Consider the following 23310-nt stretch of genomic DNA (forward strand, 5'->3'; position numbering starts at 1 on the left):
CTGGCTATATGGGGCCAGCGCCTTACCGACTGAGCCACAGGCGCCGCCCTACTTTGAAAGTTTTTAAAGATCATTATTTAAATTACTTTTGAAAGAAGTTCAAAGCATAGGGCGGCGCCTGTGGCTCAGTCGGTAAGGCGCCGGCCCCATATACCGAGGGTGGCGGGTTCAAACCCGGCCCGGCTGAACTGCAACCGAAAAATAGCCGGGCGTTGTGGCAGGCGCCTGTAGTCCCAGCTGCTCGGGAGGCTGAGGCAAGAGAATCGCTTGAGCCCAGGAGTTGGAGGTTGCTGTGAGCTGTGTGATGCCATGGCACTCTACCCAGGGCCATAAGGTGAAACTCTGTCTCTACAAAAAAAAAAAAAAAAAAGAAGTTCAAAGCATAGAAACTATATTCTGTTTTTACTCTTTTTTTGTTCAACCTAATTTAAGTGTGCTGTGGAATTTTATAGGTTCAAGTGTGTTGTGGATGAAAAAGGTTGAAAAACATTGAACTAGACTGATAAGCAGCAGAGCAGTGGTAACTAGACTTGAATTTCAAAGTTTAATTCTCAAAAAATAGGATAGAAAGTTTATATATGGTTGACAGTTTTACATTGCAACAACAAAGAACAGTGTTTTGTTTTATTTTATTTTATTTTTGAGACAGAGCGTCACTATGTCACCCTCAGCAGACTGCCATGTCACAGCTCACAGCAGCCTCAAACTCTTGGGCTTAAGCGATTCTCTTGTCTCAGCCTCACAAGTAGCTGGGACTACACTCACCTGCCACAACACCTGGCTATTTTTTTGTTGTTGCAGTTTTCATCGTTGTTTAAGCTGGCCCGGGCCGGGTTCGTGGCTGGTGCCCGTTACCACTGTGCTGTGGGCACCAAACCTAAGGCTAGTATTTTAAAATTCAATTAACATCCATGTACTGTCCTAATCTCCTAAAAGAAAAGACATTTATACACCAAAAATGTAAGAAGGCCATTTTCTCAAAAGACAGGGCAGTAACTTTATTTTTTTTTTTTTTTTGGCCAGGGCTGGGTTTGAACCCGCCACCTCTGGCATATGGGACTGGCACCCTACTCCTTGAGCCACAGGTGCCGCCCGGGGCAGTAACTTTAAATGGAATAAGTTTTTTTCCTTTGTTTTTTTACTTTATGGTCCTTTTGCATCATTAATTGGCCTTAAAATGTGGACTGTCATTTAGGATACACAGGTATGGTTTACCTGTCTCTTTGTATGCCGAGAATAGTAAACATTATTACGATGATGATTTAACAAACCAAATAACTAAGAATGTTCTATTAATCTTCTTAGAAATTTTCTCCAACTGAAAATTTCTTCTTTCTCATAAATGGCCATTTCTTCAAATAGTTCTCAAAGACCTTATAAAAATAAGCCCTACCATATTGTTATAACTTTGAGTTTTTTTTTTGCATTTTAAATTTAATGAAAATTTTTTTTCTTTCTTTTTTTTTTTCTTGTGGCCAGGGCTGGGCTTGAACCCGCCACCTCCAGCATATGGGGCCCGTGCCTTACTCCTTTGAGCCACAGGTGCCACCCCAATCTTTTTTTCTTAATTAAAAAATATTTTTTGTGGAGATGGGGTCTTGCCATGATGCCCAGGCTGGTCTTGAACATCTAGCCTCAGCCTCCCAAAGTGCTGGGATTACAGACATGAATCTCAGCCTAATGACAGTTTTGTCATAACTGCAAACAGGATTATAGTGAAACTATTTACTGCTGCTAACTTTTTATTATTATAGCTATCTCAGAAACAGGTATTACATTAGTTGAAGGCAGTATTATTTTATATATATATATATTTTTTTTTTTGTAGAGACAGAGTCTCACTGTACCGCCCTTGGGTAGAGTGCCGTGGCGTCACACGGCTCACAGCAACCTCTAACTCTTGGGCTTACGCGATTCTCTTGCCTCAGCCTCCCGAGCAGCTGGGACTACAGGCGCCCGCCACAACGCCCAGCTATTTTTTTGTTGCAGTTTGGCTGGGGTTGGGTTTGAACCCACCACCCTTGGCATATGGGGCCGGCGCCCTACTCACTTGAGCCACAGGCGCCGCCCAGTATTATTTTATATTATCTTTTATTTGACTGCTTTAAGTTTTAATTAGCCTAGCCGTACACCATTACATATTTTTATGGTGTTTGTGGAGGAAAAAGAAGGTCTGTTTTGAAAGTTTCTCATTCACTCTTGGTTTTCTTTTCTATCATTTGCCAACAAGCCTTCCCCACAAAAAGAAATTGGCTATAACAGAGTGTGGTAGAGTAGATCGTAAGCCTTACTATCTCCATAAAATTTTTACAAGTTGAATAAATGCGTGTGTATATATAAATATCATATGTATAGTATATAAAATCATTCATTCATATGGGATCTAGAAAACAAAATGCAGGCTGGTTCTTAGTAATCTTTTTAAACTTTAAAAAAATTTTAAAGTATAACACACAAAAATGCACAAACATAAAATGTACCACTCAGTAAATTATCACAAAGCAAGCACCCATATAATGACCACCCAGGGTAAGAAATAGAAAGTTTGTCTGCACTACATAGTAGTTTCACCTTTGTGAGACAGTTTTTAAAAGATCTGACAGAAATAATTAATAGGCAATAGTATTGACATAAACTGTAAGTAAATAAGCAGAACCCTTTGGGGGAGGCCAGGACTGCTGCAGAGGTAGTATTCTAAAGGAAAGCCAAGTTTCAGTAAGGAAGGGAGAGGGCCAGGAGAGCGCACCAGTGAGTATATTGGGGGGAATACTTACTGACAAGCCCCAGAGAGCTGTGGAGCAGTGAAGTTTGGAAGAAAAGGGTAGCAGTAGGAGGCCACCAGCTCTGTTACCTCCTGTGTTTAACAGCCATTACCTTTCTCAGAATTTTCTTTTTTCTCTTTCGCTCTGTTTTGGTGACAGTACTACTCCCTTTTTCTTTTCTTTTTTTTTTTTACTCTATCGATTATTTTTCTCAGTGCTCTTTATTTTTTCCTGTTTGTTCTGCAAGTATTTGCTGAGCTTTCTGTCCTTCCCTCTCTTATTACTTTATAGACCTTAACTCATTTTATCTCTTTTTTTATGCCAATGTGCTATGTTCTTTTTCTCTAACCCAGACTTAGGAAACAGCTCTTCCTGGCAAGTAAAAATAATTTTTATAAACTACAGTATCTGTGATGGTTACTTTTATATGTCAACTGGACTGAGCTGAGGGGTGCCCAGAGAGCTAATAAAACATTATTACTGGGTATGTCTGAGAGGGTATGTCCGGAAGAGATGGCATTTGAGTCTATAAACAGCAAGGCAGAGGAAGGGCCAATTTGCTCTGTGCTTCTGCGGGGACGTTGTCTTCTGCCCTCAGAGCAGGCTAGGCCTTTGGACTTGGACTGGGACTTGACACCATTCGCTCTATCAGATCTCCTGCTTGCACATGGCAGATTGTGAGATTTTTCAGGGTCCGTGATCATAAGAGCCAATTGCTTACAATAAATCTCTTTTTTCTGGATCTATGTAAATATATAGTACTGGTTTTGTTTCTCTGGAGAACCGTGACTAATACACTGTCCCTTTAAAAATGAATAAAACCTGCACATGGTGGCTTTAATCATAATTGTTTAAATTTGGGGCCAGGCGTGGTGGCTTATTTCTGTAATCCTAGCATTTTGGGAGCCCAAGAGGGGAAGGATTCCTTGAGCCCTGGTGTTTGAGACCAGTCTGGGCAACAGTGAAACCCTGTCTCTACCAAAAATAAAAATACTAGCTAAATGTGGTGGCATCTGTAGTTCCAGCTACTCAGGAGGCTGAGACAGGAGATCACTTGAGCCCAGGAGTTTGAGGCAATGGGCTATGATGATGCCTCTGTACTCTAACCTGGGTAACAGAGTGAGATTATCTCAAAAAAAAAAAAAAAAAAGAAGAAAACCTGGAAACAACAAGATGTTCTTCAATAGGTAAATGGATAGGCTGATACATCCAGACATTGGAATATTGTTCAATACCATACATAAATGAATTATCAAACCAGGAAAAAAGACATGGAAGAACCTTAAATGCCTATTACTAGGTAAAAGCCAATCTGAAAAAGGTTATGTATTATATGATTCCAGTTGTGTGACATTCAGGAAAAGACAAAACAGTGGAACAGTACAGGATCAGTGATTGCCAAAGATCATGGGGGGAGCAGGGGATGAATAGGCTGAACACAGGATTTTTAGGGCAATGAAATTATATGATACTGTCTTGGTGGATATGTGTCATATTTGTTGAAACCCAGAGAATGTATAATACTGAGTAACCATAATGTAAACTATGGGCTTTGGGTGACAATGGCATGTCAGTGTAGTTGTATTGATTATAATGTACCATTCTTGTGTGGGATGTTGATAGTGGGGATAATGTGTTTAAATGGGAAATCTGTGTACCTTCCACTTAAGTTTGTTGTAAATGTAAAGCTGAAGTGTCTTGTTCTGTCACCCTGTCTAAAGTGCGGTGGTATAAACATAGCTCCCTGCCATGGCAGACTGCTGGTCTCGAGCAGTCCTCCGGCCTCAGCCTCCCAAAGTGTTAGGATTACAGGCGTGAGCCACCACACCCAGCTATAACAGTTTTGTTTTTTGAGACAGAGCCTCAAGCTGTCACCCTGGGTAGAGTGCAATGGCATCACAGCTCACAGCAACTTCCAACTCCTGGGCTCAAGCAATTCTCCTGCCTCTGCCTCCCAAGTAGCTGGGACTAGAGGCACCTGCCACAACCCCTGCCTATCTTTTGGTTGCAGTCGTCATTGTTTTTTGGTGGGCCTGGGCTGGTTTTGAACCCACCAGCTTAGGTGTATGTGGTTGGCACCTTAGCTGCTTGAGCAATAGGTGCCGAGCCTTCAGCAGATTTTCCTACTATATTGAATCTACTATAGTAGAGTCAAACTCTTCTACCTGGTTTCCGGATTTACTTACTCAGATCCTTGTCTTTCCCCCCAGTACAAGCTTTTTAGCTCAGATTCTCATCTAAACTAGCATTCCTGTCTCTGGCTTCCCCTGTTGCTGCTTTTTTTTTTTTTTTAGACAAAGCTCAAGTTGTCACCCACTCCCAGTTCACAGCAACCTTCAATTCCTGTGCTCAAGCGATTCTCTTGCCTTAGCCTCCTGAGTAGCTGGGACTACAGGCGCCCACCATGACACCCGGCTATTTTTTGGTTGTAGTTGTCGTTGTTTGGCAGGCCCAGGCTGGATTGGAACCTGCCAGCTCTAGTGTATGGGGCAGACACTTTAACCACTTGAGCTATAGATGCCGCCGGTGATTTCTTTTTATCTTTCTTTCTTTTCTTTTTTTTTTGAGACAGAGTCTCACCATGTCGCCCTTGGTACAGTGCCATGGTGCCACAGCTCACAGCACCCTCCAACTCTTGGGCTTAAGCAATTCTCTTGCCTCAGCCTCCCAAGTAGCTGGGACTACAGGCACCCACCACAACGCCCATCTATTTTTTTCTATTTTTTGGTTAGTTGTTCTTGTTGTTTGGCAGACCTGGGCCAGGTTTGAACCCACCACCCTCGGTGTATGTCTGGCTCCGTAACCACTGTGCTAGGGGTGCCGAGCCTTTTCTTTCTTTTTTTAAAGACACAGTCTCTGTTATCCAGGCTAGAGTGACATGGTGTCATCTTAACCTCACAGCAACCTCAAATTTCTGGGGCTCAAGCAATACTCCTGCCTCAGTCTCCTGAATAGCTAGGATTTATATGTATCCACCACAACACATGGCTAACTTTTCTATTTTTAGTGGAGACGGGTATACCCCTCTTGCTCAGGCTAATCTTGAATTCCTAAGCTCAAGGGATCCTCCAGCCTTGGCGTCCCAGACTGCTAGGATTACAGGCATAAGCCACTGGGCTGGCCAAGTGAGATTTTCTTGATTAGGGAAAAATGCGTTTAGATTCGGGTGCAAACTCCTTATCTCATTGGAGATCAGCACCGGCAGTGAGCTCATCTGTACCACACAAGTTAACATTTTAATTCTGTCAGATATATACAGCGTATTGATGTGGGGGTGGGGTGGGGAGGAGAGTAGAGTGATTGGCAGGGATGTTATGCTGTGAGTATAAGAGGACTTTTGTCATTTCTGGCCTTCTGGCATCCAAGTTTATATTCTGTGTTTCTGGAATTCCTTTCTTCATAACTTGTGGTGAGAAGCAGAACCTGTTATTATAGCATGTTCTTGTTTTGCCAGCCTCCCTCATTTATTGATTTATTGATTGATTGGGGAGGCAGGGTCTTACCCCTTGCCCAAGCTAGAACACTGGGATACAAACATAGCTCATGCAACCTTCAACTCTTGGACACAAGTGTTCTTCCTCCCTGAGCCTCCCAAGTAGCTGGGTCTATAAGTACGCACCACCATATCTGGCTAATTATTTTATTTTTTATTTTATTATATTTATTTTTTATGAGAGTGGATCTTGCTGTGTTGCCCAGGCTGATCTTGAACTTCTGGCCTCAAGTGATCCTTCTGTTTCAGCCTTCCAAAGTGTTGGGGTTACTGGCATGAACTACCACAGCTGGCCCAGCCTCTCTTTTGCTACATATGAACTTCAGACTTGATCAAGCAAATGTCCCAGTATGACAGCAACGCAGGAGCTGGTGACACAGAAAAGGAGGAACCAAGTGGACCCTGTGCTGTCATGAGTGGCAGTAGCAGTTGCAGTGGTGTTTTCCTAGGATCAATTCTGCTGACGTTTTGGAGGTCTTTCCTAGCTGAATAGCCTATAAATTGAATTCTCTGAAGATGGTTTTCCATCAGCTATCTTTTCTTTTTTTTTTTAATTTTTTTTTTTTTTTTTTGTAGAGACAGTCTCATTCTATCGCTCTCGGTAGAGTGCTGCGAGCGTCTCAGCTCACAGCAACCTCCAACTCCAGGGCTTAGGCGATTCTCCTGCCTCAGCCCCCTGAGTAGCTGGGACTACAGGCACCTGCCACAATGCCCAGCTTTCTCTTTGTTGCAGTTTGGCCAGGACCGGGTTTGAACCCGCCACCCTCGGTATATGGGGCCGGCACCCCACCCACTGAGCCAGAGGCGCCACCCATCAGATATCTTTTCATAAATGTGTTTTTTTACTTAAATTAGCCAAAGTAGGTTTTTGTTCTTTCCAGCTAAGAACTCTGACTTGAGTAAAAGAAAAAACAACCATGTATTGTTAGTTATTTTAAGCAAGCTGATTGATCATAAGCAAACCTTGTTTTCTCTTAATTTACGTGTGAAGTTTTAAAATGTTTTAGGCTTACTTTGTAAGACATGTAGACAGTACAGATTCTAAGTAATAATTATTTCATTCTAGTGTTTGCATTTTAAATTTTCAGTGTGCTTTATGGACCATGTGCTGCTATGTATGCCTGAAGTACTTGAAATGCAAATTTGGGGAGACTTTGCCATCTAAATGCTTGGCTGGATTAAGCGCCTAATTAGGATGGTTTTTCAACGAGTTGGAATAAGCATGCAATCGGTGAGTGCTCAAAAATCATTTTTAAAATCCAGACATTTAGATATTTTAAGATTTTTTTTTCTGAGAGAATGAAATAAATCTATATACGACTAACATCTTGAAGTCAATGTTTATGTACACTTTAATTTGGTTACTATTTAAATCATAGAAGTGAATCTTAGCATTCTAAGCAAAGAATTAACTTCCTGGATTTCATTCAAAACAGCAATATTATTAAAGCTAATGTATTTGTTATTAGTGAAGAAAAGCTCAGTAACATAGAGAAACCATGTAATAAAATATGGTGGACTAACACTTGACAACTCTGAATGTTGTAGAATTATTAATATTGAGTGCTGTTATAATGTAGATTATCGTGTAATTAAAGTCATGTCTCCTAAAATATAACACTATAGATAAGAAGAAAAATTTAGTATACAATAGTTCAGTGCCAGAGATAGTAATTTTGATCTTGACATTTTTATCAATATTTTCTGTTTCTAAATAAAATTTGTTCAGATCCGCTGTAAACTATTAGAGGAATTGTACCAAACACATTTTGTAGAATACTTGTTTTTTATTTTCAAATTCAGAGTTTTGGTGGCTATGACATGAAATTAAGTTGTATTTAGTAAGGATATAGGCGGGTTATGTAATTTGAATATAGGCATACTTTTTAATGTGCTATTTTCACTTTTTGTATGTTTGTCTAATTAGAACATTGAATCTTCCCATTCCCCAAGGTTACATATGTTTTATTTGGAGATAAAATGCAGAGAGCTAAATGAAATTATCTTCTTTATAGCTGCATAATTTTGCTTAGCTTGACCATAAGCAATAGAAAAATGACTTGTAAAGTTTCTGGTGTTTTCATCTTTTTCAGATAATTGTTCCTAAACTTTCACTTACTGCAGTTGCACCTTTCTCCTTTGTTATTTACCAACGTGTGGCTACATAGGGTGGACTACCATTTTAATACTGACAACAAAAGTTTCTTTTTCTCTTTTCTTTCAGAAAGAAAGGAAATTTTGCTATTTATGATTCCCCAAAAGCGAAGCTTTATGATTTCTGTTGATTGAGATTTTAGTAAGAAGTGTAGTTCAGTTGCGATATTGTGGGTCCTGGATTTAAACATCCCTAGATCTGAAATTTGTCTCTGCCAATTATTCTCTTCCTCTATAGAATAGGGATAAGAACTGCTAGTGCAAACCCTGCCCACCAAACCTCTCCCCCAAAACCCTGCTGCTGCACAGTTAGCCTGTGGATTAGGTGATAGTGTATTACAGCACCTAGCACCATGCCTTGTGTATATGTAGGTACACTCAATAATGGATAGTTTAGGTGGTGCCTGTGGCTCAAAGGAGTAGGGCGCTGACCCCATATGCCAGAGGTGGTGGGTTCAAACCCAGCCCCAGCCAAAAACTGAAAAAAAAAAAAAAAAAAAAAAAAAAAAGGATAGTTTAGTAGTTCGTTTCCTTTGCTTTTGCTCTGCCACTAGCAACCCCCTACCTCGGGTGAGGTAATGAGTACTTACTGCTCATTGAGGCCAAAGGGTAGAATTCTGTTTCAGGCTTAGATAACCCACTTTATTTAGCTTGTTAATTTATTTAGTTTTGTTAATTTTAAGCTGTAAAATGGGTGCCTTTCTTCAGGCACTGGACCCTGTAAGAGGAATTAACTTGCTCAAAATATTGTATTTGTTTTTTTTGTTGCAGTTTGGCCGGGGCTGGGTTTGAACCCACCACCTTCGGCATATGGGGCTGGCACTCTACTCACTGAGCCACAGGCGCCGCCCTCAAAATATTGTAATCACGGCGGCGCCTGTGGCTCAACGGAGTAGGGCGCTGGCCCCGTATGCCAGAGGTGGCAGGTTCAAACCCAGCCCTGGCCCCCCCTCAAAAAAAAAATATTGTAATCACTACTAATGGTAGATGAGCAGGTTTTTTTTTTTTTTTTTTTTTTTTTTTAATGCGGCTAATACACACATACAATCATCAACTTTAATTAGTTAGCTGAAAATATATATACATATAAGTTTTCTTCTAGCATAAAGTAATCTAATTTGGGGGTGTTATTTTCTGTTTTAACTTCTAAAATTTTTTCGCTGACTGCCTAAGAGTAAAGATAGAAACGTAGTCTTATCAATAGTTCATCTCTGGGCACTTGAAAAAAAAGGAAATGCTGTATGCTATAACATATACACGTATACTTCGGAGAGATTTTGGGTTCAGCTGTAGACTATTACATAAGGCAAATATTTCAGTAAAATGATTCACATGAAGTTTTTGGTTTTCTGGTGCATATGAAGTTATGTTATTGTACTGCAGTCTGTGAAGTGCGCAATAGCATTATCTATTGTTAACAAAACAATATACATGCCTTAATTTAAAAAGTAGTTTTGGGCCACATGTGCTGGCTCACACCTGTAACCCCAGCTCTCTGGGAGGCTGAGACAGGTGGATTGCTTGAGCTTAGGAGTTCGAGACCAGCCTGAGCAAGAGTGGGACCCCATCTCTACTAAAAGTAGAAAAATTGGCCAGGCATTGTGGTGGGCATCTTATAGTCCCAGCTACTTGGTAAGCGTAGGCAAGCTGATTGCTTGAGCCCAGAAGTTTGAGGTTGCTGGGAGCTGTGATCATGCTGCAGCACTTGACCTGGCTCACTGAGTGAGACTGTTTCAAAAAAAAAAAAAGTACTATCTTGCTTAAAAAATGATCATATGAGCCTTCACAAAGTTCTAATCTATTTAGTCTTACTTCAGTGATGGCTGCTGACTGATCAGGGTGGTGATTGCTGATGGTTGGGTTTGCTGTGGCAATTTCTAAAAATAAGACAATAATAGGCTAGGTGCCTGTAGCATGGTGGTTAGGGCGCCAGCCACATACACCAAGACAGGTGGGTTCAAACCCAACCTGGGTCTGCTAAACAATGACAACAAAAAAATAGCCAGATGTCGTGGCAGGTGCCTGTAGTCCCAGCTACTTGGGAGGCTGAGGCAAGAGAATTGCTTAAGCCCAAGAGTTGGAGGTTGCTGTGAACTGTGACATCACTGCACTCTACTGAGAGTGACATAGTGAGACTCTTTCTCAAAAAGTAAATAAATACATAAATAAAAATAAGACAAGTTTGCTGCATCGATTGACTTTTCCTTTAACAAAAAATTTCTATGTAACATGTGATATCATATGATAGCATCTTTTCCACAGTACAACTTCTTTCAAAATAAGTCATTTCTTTCAAACCCTTATCAGCTAAGTTTATGGAATATTCTAAATCCTTTGTTGTCATTTCAACAGTTTTTATAGCATCTTCACCAGAGTCGATTATACTCAAGAAACAGCTTTCTTTGCTCATCCATAAGAAGCACGTCTTTATTCATTTAAGTTTAATCATGAGATTGCAGCAATTCAGTCACATCTTCAGGCTCTACTTCTAATTCTCTTACTATTTTAGAGTCCTCTAAGAGGGCTGGAATCAGTTTCTTCTAAATTCCTGTTAATATGGATACTTTGACCTCCTCTCATGAATCACAAATGCTCTTCATGGTATCTGGAATAGTGAATTCTTTCCAGAAGCTTCTCAGTTTACGTTGCCCAGATTCATAAGTAGAATCACTCTCCATGGCAGCTATATTTTTACAAAATGAATTCCTTTTTTTTTTTTCTTTTGAGACAGTCTCACTATGTCGCCCTGGGTAGAGTGCTGTGGCGTTGCAGCTCACAGCAACCTCAAACTCTTGGACTTAAGCCATTCTCTTGCCTCAGCCTCCCAAGTAGCTGGGACTACAGGCGCGTGCCATAACGCCCGGCTATTTTTTTGTTGTAGTTGTCATCGTTGTTTGGCAGGTCCGGGTCGGGTTTGAATCCGCCAGCCTTGGTGTATGTGGCTGGTGCCCTAACCATTGAGCTGTGGGTGCCGAGACCAAAATGAATTTCTTAAATAAGATTTGAAAGTTGAAATTACTCCTTCATCCAGGGGCTGTAAAATGGATGCTGTTAGCAGGCATGAATATGGCATTAATCTCCTGTACATATCCATGAGAGCTGGTGGCCAGATACAGTTAAGTTTGTGGACTCATCCTAGAAAAAGTGCTACATATCTCATTGCTGAATATCACTACAGTCATCTTCAAAGTACTTCTCTTGGGAAGCTATGCTCCAACACCACAGGCAGTTTGGGACCATTTTCTGTGGTGGCTGTCAAAGCTGTTGTCATTATTACCTTTGATGTCCTGAATGCTATCAAAATGTCTTCCTGTCACTATTTCCTTTTTTTTTTGTATAAAGAAAAAAGTCATTGGGGGCTAGATCAGGTGAGTAGGGAGGGTGTTCCAATATAGTTATTTGTTTACTGGCTAACAGCTCCCTCACAGACAGCCCTGTATTAGCTGTTGCACTGTTGTGATGCAAGAGCCATGTAGCTAACATGATCAGTCAGGATTTTCCTGACCAGGTATGGTGGCTCATGTCTGTAATCCTTGAGGTGGGTTCCTTGAGCTCAGGAGTTGAAGAACAGCCTAAGCAAGGGTGAGACCCTTTCTTTACTAAAAAAATAAAAAACCTAGCTGGGCATTGTGGTGGGCATGAGTAGTTCCAGCTACTGGGGAGGCTGAGGCATGAGGATTGCTTGAGCCTAGGACTTTGAGGCTGTGAGATATGATGCTACTGCACTCTAGCCTGGGGCAAAGAGGGAGACTGTCTTAAAAAAAAAATTTTTTTTTTCCTGTTTCTCTGTGGATGTTTACTTGGTCTGTTATGCATCTCACAGTCAGCTGATGATTTTGATGTACAATTCAATGAATATTTGCAATGTATTTATCAGTTCTGCAGTTACTGTTCACCATTACTTATCTTTATCAGGGATGCTTTCTTTCCCATCAGAAAACCTTTAATCCATTTGTACATTGCTATTTTCTTCATGGCATTATCCCCATAAACTTGGACTAACATGACCCTGATTTCACTTCCATTCTTTTTTTTTTTTTGAGACAGAGTCTCATTATGTCACCCTTGGTAGAATGCTGTGCCATCACAGCTCACAGCAACCTCCAACTTTTGGGCTCAAGCGATTCTCTTGCCTCAGACTCCCAAGTAGCTGGGGCTACAGGCACCCGCCACAATGCCTGGCTATTTTTTGTTACAGTTGTCATTGTTTTTTAGCTGGCCCAGGCCAGGTTCGAACCCACCAGCTTCAGTGTATGTGACTGACGCCATACCATTCACTTCCATTCTTACAAGTTTAAGAAGAAATTTGATGTTTGTTCATTGCTCTGATTTAAGCTCTGACATTCTCATGATGGCACAGAAAAACACATAACAACAATCGTGAATGCCAGTCCAGCAAGACACTGCCACACATTGATATGAACACAACTGTGAGATACTAATATAGCAAGTTTTGAAAACTTGTTTATACATTGCTGCCAATGTCAGTAGTATGGTTTCAAGTTTACAAACTTAATTATCAGACTTCATACATTGTCAGCAGTAATCTTTTGGAAGGAATCTTTTCTTTCTTTTTTTTTTTTTTTTTGAGACAGAGTCTTGCTTCATCACCTCGCTAGAGTGTATTGACATCAGCATAGCTCACCTCCACCTCAAATTCCTGGGCTGAAGTGATTCTCCTTCCTCAGCCATGTGCCACCACATCTGACTAATTTTTCTATTTTTTTGTCGAGACACAGGGTCTTGCTCTTTCTCAGGGTGGTCTTGAACTCCTGGCCTCAAAAGTCCTCCTTCCATGGGCTCCCAGAATGCCAGGATTACTGGCATGAGGTACTGTGCTCAGCCTGGAAGGAATCTTTTTTCTGAGCAGTAGGTCTCAAGAGTGGGCTTAAAATATTCAGTAAACCAGCCTATAAAAGGTTATCCTGTCATCCAGGCTTATTGTTCCATTGATAAGAGCACAGGCAGAGGAGATTGAGCGGCATTCTGAAGGGTCCTAGGCTTTTGGACTGGTGCTTCCAACTTAAAGATAACACTCTACACAGAGAGCCAGTCTGTCCCTTGAAGTTTGAAGCTAGGCTTGGCTTTTCTCTAGTAACAAAGTTCTAGATGGCATATTCTTTCACTGTTTCATCTTACATTGAAAATCTATTTAGTAGCCGCCATCATCAATTAATCTTAGCTAGATCTTCTGCGTAACTAGCCCTAGCTTCACCATCAGCGCTTGCTGCTTCACCTTGAAGGTTTCTTTCCTTGAACTTCATGAACTACCTCTCTGCTAGCTTCAAACATTTTTCTGTAGCTTCCTAACCTTACTTAACTATCATAGAATAAGAGAGGACCTTGCTCTTGATTAGGCAGTTTTTTTTCCACAAGGTGTCCTGTTTATGTGACAGTTTTGATCTTTTATCTGGATCACTTAATTGTTCTCCATATCAGCAATAAGGCTGTTTTGCTTTCTTATCTTTCATGTGTTCAATGGAGTAGCACTTTTTATTTCCTTCAAGAACTATTCCTTTGCATTCACAGGTTGGTTGACTAGTGCAGCAAGCCTGACGTTTGCCCTGGCTGGGCTTTGGTGCACCCTCCTCACTAAGCTTACACGTTTCTAGTAGCTCTTCTTTACTTGAACACTTAAAGGCCTTGTAGGGTTCTTAGCCTAATGCCAGTATCGTTGTGTCTCAGGGACGAGGGAGGACCAAGGAAAAGGGAAAGAGATGAGGGAATGATTGGTCAGAGCACACAGAACATGTGTCGATTAAATTCAATGTCTGATGTGGGCATCGTTCATGACATCGCAAAACAATTACGAGCGTTAGATTGAAGTTCGCTGGTAAGAGATCATTCTAATAGATATAATAAAAAGTTTAAAATATTGCAAGAATTATCAAAATATGACACAGAGACACAAAATGAGATATGCTGTTGGAAAAACGGCACTGATAGATTTGCTTGATGCAGGGTTGCCACAAACCTTTAATTTGTAAAAAGTAGTATCTGAATTGTAATAAAGGGGAATGCGGTAAAGCAAGGTCTGCTTGTCAATGAATTTGATACTGTGCTAGAAACCAGTCAGAGAACAGAAACTGCCTTCATTTTTTTCTTTCTTTTTATCTGCTTTTTAAAAAACATGATGCAAACTTTTTGTCTATGTTCATTAGACAAAAATTGAACACTCTTTACAGATAAGAAACCTGAAGTTCAGGGTTTAGTCACCCCTGACCAGAGTTACCAGTGTGAACCCAGTTCTGATAGCAAAAACTTGCTTCTTTTTAGGTGTGCTTTGTTACTTATGTGGGAGAAGATGAGTTAATATTTATTAAAGACATGATAAATACCTTGACTCCTTCGGTACTCATAGGCTCGCACAGTATGTGTTGTCCCATAGAGATGAGAAAACAGAAGCACAGAGGGCATAGTAATATGGCCTTGCTCTTTACAGGCAATAAATTGTTAGAGGCTACTTTTGAAGCCAGGCCTGTCTCTATCGTGGCCTGTATTTTCTTTTCACTGTATTCCATTTTGCCTCAACATTTGCTTGAATTTAAAACCAGGTATTAATATATCTCCAAACTTTCTTTTTTTTTTTTTTTGGTTTTTGGCCGGGGCTGGGTTTGAACCCGCCACCTCCGGCATATGGGACCGGCGCCCTACTCCTAGAGCCACAGGCGCCACCCACTCCAAACTTTCTTTACTATCTATTATTATATTTATATCCCTAAGCAAAAATGTTTTTTAACTAGAGAAAGTAAGAATAGTGTGAAGCTAATGTGATTTTGATTAATCTCAGTATTTTATATTGAAAAAAAGTCAGAGCAAATATTTAATTTGTAATAGCAGTATAGTAGTACATATGAATGGTACCCTGGTTTTCCTTTTCTACTTTGCAGGAAGAATGTTAATGTGGCTAGGAATTTAGAGTAAGGGCTAGGTGAGGAGGCTCACGCCTCTAATCCTAGTACTCCTGGTTGAGCCCAGGAGTTCAAGACCAGCGGAGACCAGCCTGAGCAAGAATGAGACCCCTTCTCTAGTAAAAAAATAGAAAAACTAGCTGGGTGTGGTGGGCGGGAGTAGTCCCAACTACTGGAAAGGCTGAGGCAAGAGGATCACTTGAACCCAAGAGTTTGAGGTTGCTGTGAGCTGTAGCACTCTACCCAGGGTAACAGAGTGAGACTCTATCTTAAAAAGAAAAAAATAGAGAATTTAGAGTAAGGAAGAAGATAACTGAGGGAAGGTTAATCTTCATTTGAGGGATTTTGAAATTGTTACACATAAAGTTCAATTTTCTCGTTTCTACTCTTGCATAGGCGATTTTGTGTGTAATTTCAGGGACACATGCATCTCTGCATTAATACCACATAGTTTGTCTTGAAGAACGTGTGTGTGTGTGTGTGTGTGTGTGTGTGTGTTTGAGACAGAGTCTTGTTCTGTCTTTGGGGCTAGTGTGCAATGTAACCTCAACTTCCTGAGCTCAAGTGATCCTCTTGCCTCAGTCTCCCGAATACTTGGGACTACAGGTATATGCCACCACGCCCAGTTAATTTTTGGTCTATTTTCTGTGGAGATGGGGTGTCATTCTTGCATAAGCTGGTTTCAAACTTTTGGCTGCAAGTGATAATCTTGCCTCAGCATGAGCTACCACCCCTGGCCAAAAAACATGTATTTATTTAGAATTAAATTTAGTTTCTCCTACTGAACAGTTCCTTGAATAATAACAAATTAAATTAGTATATGACATGAATCACCACATAAAGCTTGAGTGCAGTCACATGGATGAGACAGATGACGACTTCAGATTCCAGCTGCACTTAACCCTACTGTAGTAACCTTTCACAATGTTAGAGAGCAAATGGATTTCCTCTGGTCATCCTTCTACTTGCTGTCATCCCTTTCAGACACTGTTGCTAAATGTTATGGACTATTTTACTAGTAGATTATTTAAAAGCAGTGTTTATAGGTAAAGCATAGCTTTTCTGTTATTTCTTGATGGCATTGAATTGTCTTATTTCTTAATGACAGTTTTCTCCCTACCTTCTCTCTTACATCTGCAGAAATATTCATGACAGTTTATCTTTAGAGGAAGTCTTCCTCTCTCTAAACCAATATACTGGCATGACATAGTTCAGCTACAAGTCAGGATAGGAGTTGGGCTTGGGTCATATAGCCTCCCAGTGCACAAACGGTGACTTTGTAGTACCATCTGTTTCCTATTCACAGCCATTTACAATTTCTTCTTCTCCATGAGGACTGAATAGAAAAAATAGAAAAAAGTAGTTAAACCTCATTTTTAGAGTTCCTAGAAGTTAGTGGTTCTTTTCCCCTCACTTTTTCCTTCTATTCCAGTAAAGGTACTAGTTATTCTTTCTAAATACGCGTCCAAATTCTTAGTTTATACAGACCCTTGCTTCGTATTTTTTCACGCTTAGTACTGTGCAATTCACAAGTAACAGAAGAACACATTATGTTAGTCTATTGTGTATGCTTGAAAAAATTATGTAAAGCAATCTATTCTTTTCCTTCCTTTAACTTTGTAGAAGAAATCTAAATAGTCTACTTAATCCTTACAATTAAAAATGGAATCATTGGCCACTTTTCTTTTAGAAGGCGTCTGGTATTCTTTCCTTCTGATACTAAATAGGTGGAAAGGTGATAGTTGAAACTTAGCCCTGCGGCTTGCCTAGTAAGGAATACTAAGGGCTGGCACAGAAACATTAGTTCTTGACCTTAGCACATCTTTTCTAAACTTTTCTTTGTGAGCTTTTTGTCCTCCTCATCTCTAGGCAAGATCTTTGCTTACTGAAAGAGAGAAATTCACTTTAGGTAATGTTGCATTATGATGCATAAATAGCATTTCACGTGTGCCACATCATAGGAGAGTTTGGACTTATGACGAAATAGAAGACTCAAGAAGAGAAATGACTGAGTGGTATAGTTACTTTTGCCCTATGGATTTGTTTTTAAAAGCTCAAGACCTATTAAAATGTATAAGGTAAAAACTTTGTTTAAATGTTACCTGTTTTTTTTGGGAGGAGTGGGGACCTTTTATGCTGACTTTATAAAACTGAGTTACAGAACTTTATAAAACTTTCCCATTTCTCTTCTCACGTTATCATTAAGGCCACTTGTGTGACAGTCCTCTGTCTCATCATTGGTGTGAATGGTGTTTTACTCAAAGATTCGGAGTAACTTCGCCTCTTACATTTTTGATATAGTATTTATATTTTAAGATTGTTATCTTCCTATCTTTCTACTGACCAATTTTCCAATCTGTACTTTCCTTTTAGTATTTAGTCTCTGTTGCCCTGGGGAGAGTGCTGTGATGTCATCAAAGCTCACAGCAACCTCAAACTCCTGGACTCAAGAGCTCCTCTTGCCTCAGCCTCCTGAGCAGCTGGAACTATAGGTGCTCGCCACAATGCCTGGCTAATTTTTCTATTTTTAATAGGCACAGGGTCTCATTCTTGCTCAGGCTAGACTTGAACTCCTGAGCTCAGGTGATTTACCCACCTTGGCCTCCTAGGGTCCCACCCAGCCTGCATGTCCTTTTAATTTACATTTCCAAAGCAAGTATTTTAGTTTTTGTTGGTTATTATAGCCATTATATTATAGTACTTTCAAAAATTATTCCTAGGTAAGAGGCTGTAAAACCTTGAAACAAGGTTATATAGTAAAATTTATATAAAAGCTGTGTAGATGGTGGGGATATTGTATATACCACCATAAACCCCACTTTAACTCATATTATAATCCTTAAATTAATTAGACTTGATTGCTAAAATCTAAGAAATCAGATTGCTTCCAGATTCGTTTTATAAGCTGTGTGTGCTTCTAGAATGGTCTAAAGGTCTAGTTTGGGTTAGGTTTTGGATCCACCACTGTTTACAGTGACCAATTGCTTGGTCAATATTATTTGTATTTGGGTAATTCCATTTTTAAAATTAGAGTAGTCAATGATTGGCCTTAAAATGGGGATGTTGTCCCTTCCTTTAGAAATCATACTTGGCTGATTTCGTATATTTAGTCTGTGGGATACAGATATAATCGAATGGTAAAGCTTGGTAAATTAAGGGTAATGGTCATCTCATTCTCATTTATTTCTTTTAAAACTGCTTTTAACAGCATGCTGCCTTTCTTCACCTCTTCTGTCTAGGCTTTCAGCTATAGCACTCAAAACAGATGGATAGTTTTTTCTTTAAGGAAAAATCATATACTTGAGGAGAAGGTTCAAGGTACAGTTTGTAATAATTGGGTGTTGTACATGTGTGATTTTTGTTTGCTTTTTACTTTGAGAGTTTGTTTTTGCTTTGGCTTTAAGCATAGCATAATGTCCTGTGCATATTAGGAGTTTGTCTGAAAAATTGTCATGATGGCCACCACTAGCAATTTAGCGTCTTTCCTGTGGGGATAAGGCCTCCCAAGAAGATACAGTACTCAGCAATGCACTTGTATTTCAGCCCCCCTCTCCCCCCGCCCCAACTCACCTTTGGCCAGGTACTGTAGCACAGCAAATGATATCCAGCATGGTACACATTCAAATTCTTAACTATGTACTAATTTGGAATTGTTTTGAAAAGTTCATTACAGCAAAAGTGGCCTATCATAAAAAAAAATGTATATTTAAAATCTAAAACCAAAAATATAGCAGAAGGGGCAAAATAGCATGAAAACCTGATGAAAATAGTTTTACTATAAATATAGTTATTGTTTAAATATTACTAGTTATTCTTTACTTTTATATAATACCTTACATTAAACTTCACTGTCATAACAAGTAACTATATATATTCTTTCATTTTAAATTGAAAAATATTAGCTTGTTTCCCATAACAGTTAGTATAATTCTTATTCTGTAATAAATGTGTTAATATGTCATGCAAATAATTGGCTAATGCTTTGTGTTAACAGTTCTTTAAGGGCAGAGCCTATGGCTCAGTCGGTAAGGCGCTGGCCCCATATACCGAGGGTGGCGGGTTCAAACCCGGCCCCAGCCAAACTGCAACCAAAAAATAGCCGGGCGTTGTGGCGGGCGCCTGCAGTCCCAGCTGCTCTGGAGGCTGAGGCAAGAGAATCGCTTAAGCCCAGGAGTTGGAGGTTGCTGTGAGCTGTGTGATGCCACGGCACTCTACTGAGGGCCATAAAGTGAGACTCTGTCTCTACAAAAAAAAAAAAAGAATTTAGGGCGGCGCCTGTGGCTCAGTGAGTAGGGCGCCGGCCCCATATGCCGAGGGTGGTGGGTTCAAACCCAGCCCCGGCCAAACTGCAACAAAAAAATAGCCGGGCGTTGTGGCGGGTGCCTGTAGTCCCAGCTGCTGGGGAGGCTGAGGCAAGAGAATAGCCTAAGCCCAAGAGTTGGAGGTTTCTGTGAGCTGTGTGACGCCACGGCACTCTACCCGAGGGCGGTACAGTGAGACTCTGTCTCTACAAAAAAAACAAACAAACAAACAAAAAAACAGTTCTTTAAGTTTTGTAATTCAGCTTTTGTTTTTTTCTACTTCCTCAGGTACTTTGGTCTGGGAAGCCATATGGTTCATCTCGAAGTATTGTAAGGAAAATTGGAACTAATTTGTCTCTGATTCAGTGTCCAAGAGTTCAGTTTCAGGTACTATGTTTTACATATTTCAAATTTTTATGTTAATATGTACATTAGAAATACAGGGTGGCCATGAAGTTTGTGTGTAATTTACTATGTTAAAACTATTTTATTTTTATTTTTTTATTAATATTAAATCATAGCTATGTACATTAATGCAATCGTGGGGCACCATACACTGGTTTTATAAACAGTTTGACACATTTTCATCACACTGGTTAACATAGCCTTCCTGGAATTTTCTTAGTTATTGTATTAAGACAATTATATTCTACATTTACTAAGTTTCACATGTACCCTTGTAAGATGCACCACAGGTGTAATCCCACCAAACACCCTCCCTCTACCCATTCTCTCCCCTCCCTCTCCCTCTTCCCCATATTATGTTAAACTATTTTAAATTGCACACAAATTTTATGGACACTTGTATAAATAAGCAAGATGGTTGGAAAAGTATTTTCTTTGTTGTTTTTGAGCCTTTTCTCTCATTGATGCCACTATCAATAAAATAAAAAAGGATTAAAAAAAGGCAGTAAAATCTAATTTTAGTTCCTCTGTGAAGGGATTATTCAAGATCTTTAAGACATTTATCCTTCTTAAGAAGGCACGTAGAACCATATAGAAGCTAAGCAGTTGTTAATTCCTGGGTGATCTCAACCACAGGCCTTATGTTACTTTAAAGTATTTTATTTTCTTTCCTTGTTATACTTTCCTCTTTGAACAGCTACTCTGTTTCCTTTGTTTGTAGATGTCTCTGTGGGGGCCATATAATTTGCTTTCTCTATCACTAGTTTCAAGCTCAGCATTAATTGTAGGATCCATTGCTTGGGCAATGACAGTGTCAAGACAAAGAGGTAACTAGTTCTTTCAATGAGGTGGTAGTCAAACCTGGAAGTAGGCGAACTTTTGAATGGTTACGCCTTAGAACAGTGTTCTTTTCTAGCATCAAATCATGAGCAACTCTGTTCTTTGCTTAGGTGCTCACCCTGTGGGTTGCAACCCCTTTGTAGCAATGAAAACACATCCTGCATATCAGACACTTACATTATGATTCATAACAGTAGCAAAATTACAGTTATGAAGTAGCAATGAAAATAATTTTATGGTTGGGGGTCACCACAAGATGAGGAACTGTATTAAAGAGTTGCGGCATTAGGAAGGTTGAGAACCCTCTGGCTTAGAGATACTGGTATTGTCTCTGATTAGTGCTTTTGTTTCTTTCTTTTTTTTTTTTCTTTCCCTGAGACTGAGTCTCAAACTTTTGCCCTCGATAGAGTGCTATGGCATCACACACAGCTCACAGCAACCTCAAACTCTTGGGCTTAAGCAATTCTCTTGCCTCAGCCTTCCAATTAGCTGGGACTACAGGCACCTGCCATAACACCTGCCTTTTTTTTTTTTTTTTTTTTTTGCGTTGTTATCGTTGTTTACCTGGCCCTGGCTGGATTCGAACCTGCTGGCCAGTATCCTAACCACTGTGCTATGGGCACCACCCAGTGCTTTTGTTTCTTATTGTTATGGTGTTAGACATAGTTTTATTCTCATTTTTTAATAATTTCTTACAACAATAATATAACAAAACATTTCAGTTGAACATTAAATAAAATCAATTATTAATAATTCATTATTTTTTATTTTTATATATTTTTATATTTATTTTATTTTATTTTTGGAGAGACAGAGTTTCACTTTATCGCCCTCAGTAGAGTGCCGTGGCGTCACACCGCTCACAGCAACCTCCAACTCCTGGACCTAGGCAATTCTCCTGCCTCAGCCTCCCGAGTAGCTGGGACTACAGGCGCCCGCCACAACGCCCGGCTATTTTTTGGTTGCAGTTTGGCCAGGGCCGGGTTTGAACCCGCCACCCTCGGTATATGGGGCCGGCGCCCTGCTCACTGAGCCACAGGGGCCGCCCTTATTTTTATATTTTTAAAAACATTTTAATAATTCATTATTAATTCAAATAAAATTCAACAGATAAGGATCCCTATTTATTTGGAGACAGAGTCTCATTTGTTGTCCTCGGTAGAGTGCTGTGACATCACAGCTCACAGCAACCTCAAACTCTTGGGCTTAAGCGATTCTCTTGCCTCAGCCTCCCAAGTAGCTGGTTTTACAGGTACCCGCCACAACACCCAGCTATTTTTTGATTGTAGTTGTCATTGTTGTTTGGTAGGCCTGGGCTGGGTTCTAACCCACCAGCTCTGGTGTATGTGGCTGGTGGATCGCTAAGCCTGGATCCCAATGTTATTTATTTATTTATTTTCATTTTTTTATTTTTTTGAGACAGAGTCTCACTATGTTACCTTGGGTAGAGTGCCATGGGGTCACAGTTCACAGCAACCTCAAACACTTAGGCTTGAGCGATTCTCTTGCCTGAGCCTGGGACTATAGATGCCCATCACAATGCCCAGCTATTTTTTGGTTGCAGTTACCGTTGTTTTAGCCTGGGCTGGGCTCGAAACTGCCAGCTTGGTGTATGTGGCCAGTGCCCTACTCACTGAGCTATGGGTGCCGAGCTGGGATCCCAATTTTAAATAGTAGATTGGCATGTGGAAGATGTATTTAACTCATTATTCAGAAGTGCCCATGCATGCTTATTTGATATTACATTGTACTCATAAATCAGTCTACTGGCAAATGCAAGTAAAAATCTATTTCTAAATAAGTGGTAGAAATTAACATTTATTCAGTTAGACTAACAGGTTATTCATTGCTGTGTTTATAATCTTACTTGCAGATTGACGGCTAACCCCTTGTGCATCAATCTAGAAACTGAAAGATTGGAACTTTCAAAGAATTAACTTTTTATCAAACTTTAGGCTTAAAAAAAATCCAAATGAAGAACCCTGTAGTAGAAGTCTCTCAAGAATAATTTCCAAGAATTCACTTCATTTAGACATGAATTATTGTTTGTTATTTGCCAACTTCCTTCAGTAACATACTGTATTAACTAAGGCTTATTAACTTTTTTCCAATTGCTCAGTGCCACTAAAATTTTATGTTTAACATCCTAGTTGCAGGAGAACTTGCTTCAGCATTTGTGCTCGTGGAGCTATAGATTTGTGACAGGTTGTGGAGATATCTAATGCATTCTGATTGTAACCCAAATCTGCCTTTGCAGTCATTGGGCGGATGTGTGAGGGCAGTACGTTTACTTGGGAGGGCTCTTATTCTCAGTGTTGTTATTGGTCACTTAAAAAGGGTATGAGCAGAGAAAGAATATTAGATTTAGTACAGGAACTTCATTTGATTGAAAGAAATGGATTAACATAAGAATAAGGGTTAAGGGAAACATTGGTGACCTACTT

At 39.9% G+C, this 23310-nt stretch overlaps 1 protein-coding gene across 2 annotated transcripts in view; it reads left to right on the forward strand.

Annotated features, from left to right (window-relative positions):
• The window catches only part of MTFR1 (mitochondrial fission regulator 1), a 66114-nt gene that overhangs the window by 8793 nt on the left and 34011 nt on the right, over positions 1-23310 (forward strand). For both annotated transcript variants that reach the window (XM_053558639.1, XM_053558638.1), the window contains exons 2-3: positions 7344-7486; positions 19910-20008. In XM_053558639.1, coding sequence (XP_053414614.1) covers positions 7421-7486; positions 19910-20008 — 165 coding nt within the window. In that variant the 5' untranslated portion in view covers positions 7344-7420. The remainder of the gene's footprint in view (positions 1-7343; positions 7487-19909; positions 20009-23310) is intronic.

Source organism: Nycticebus coucang, chromosome 13, assembly GCF_027406575.1.
Source record: "Nycticebus coucang isolate mNycCou1 chromosome 13, mNycCou1.pri, whole genome shotgun sequence".
NCBI classification, from domain to species: domain Eukaryota; kingdom Metazoa; phylum Chordata; class Mammalia; order Primates; family Lorisidae; genus Nycticebus; species Nycticebus coucang.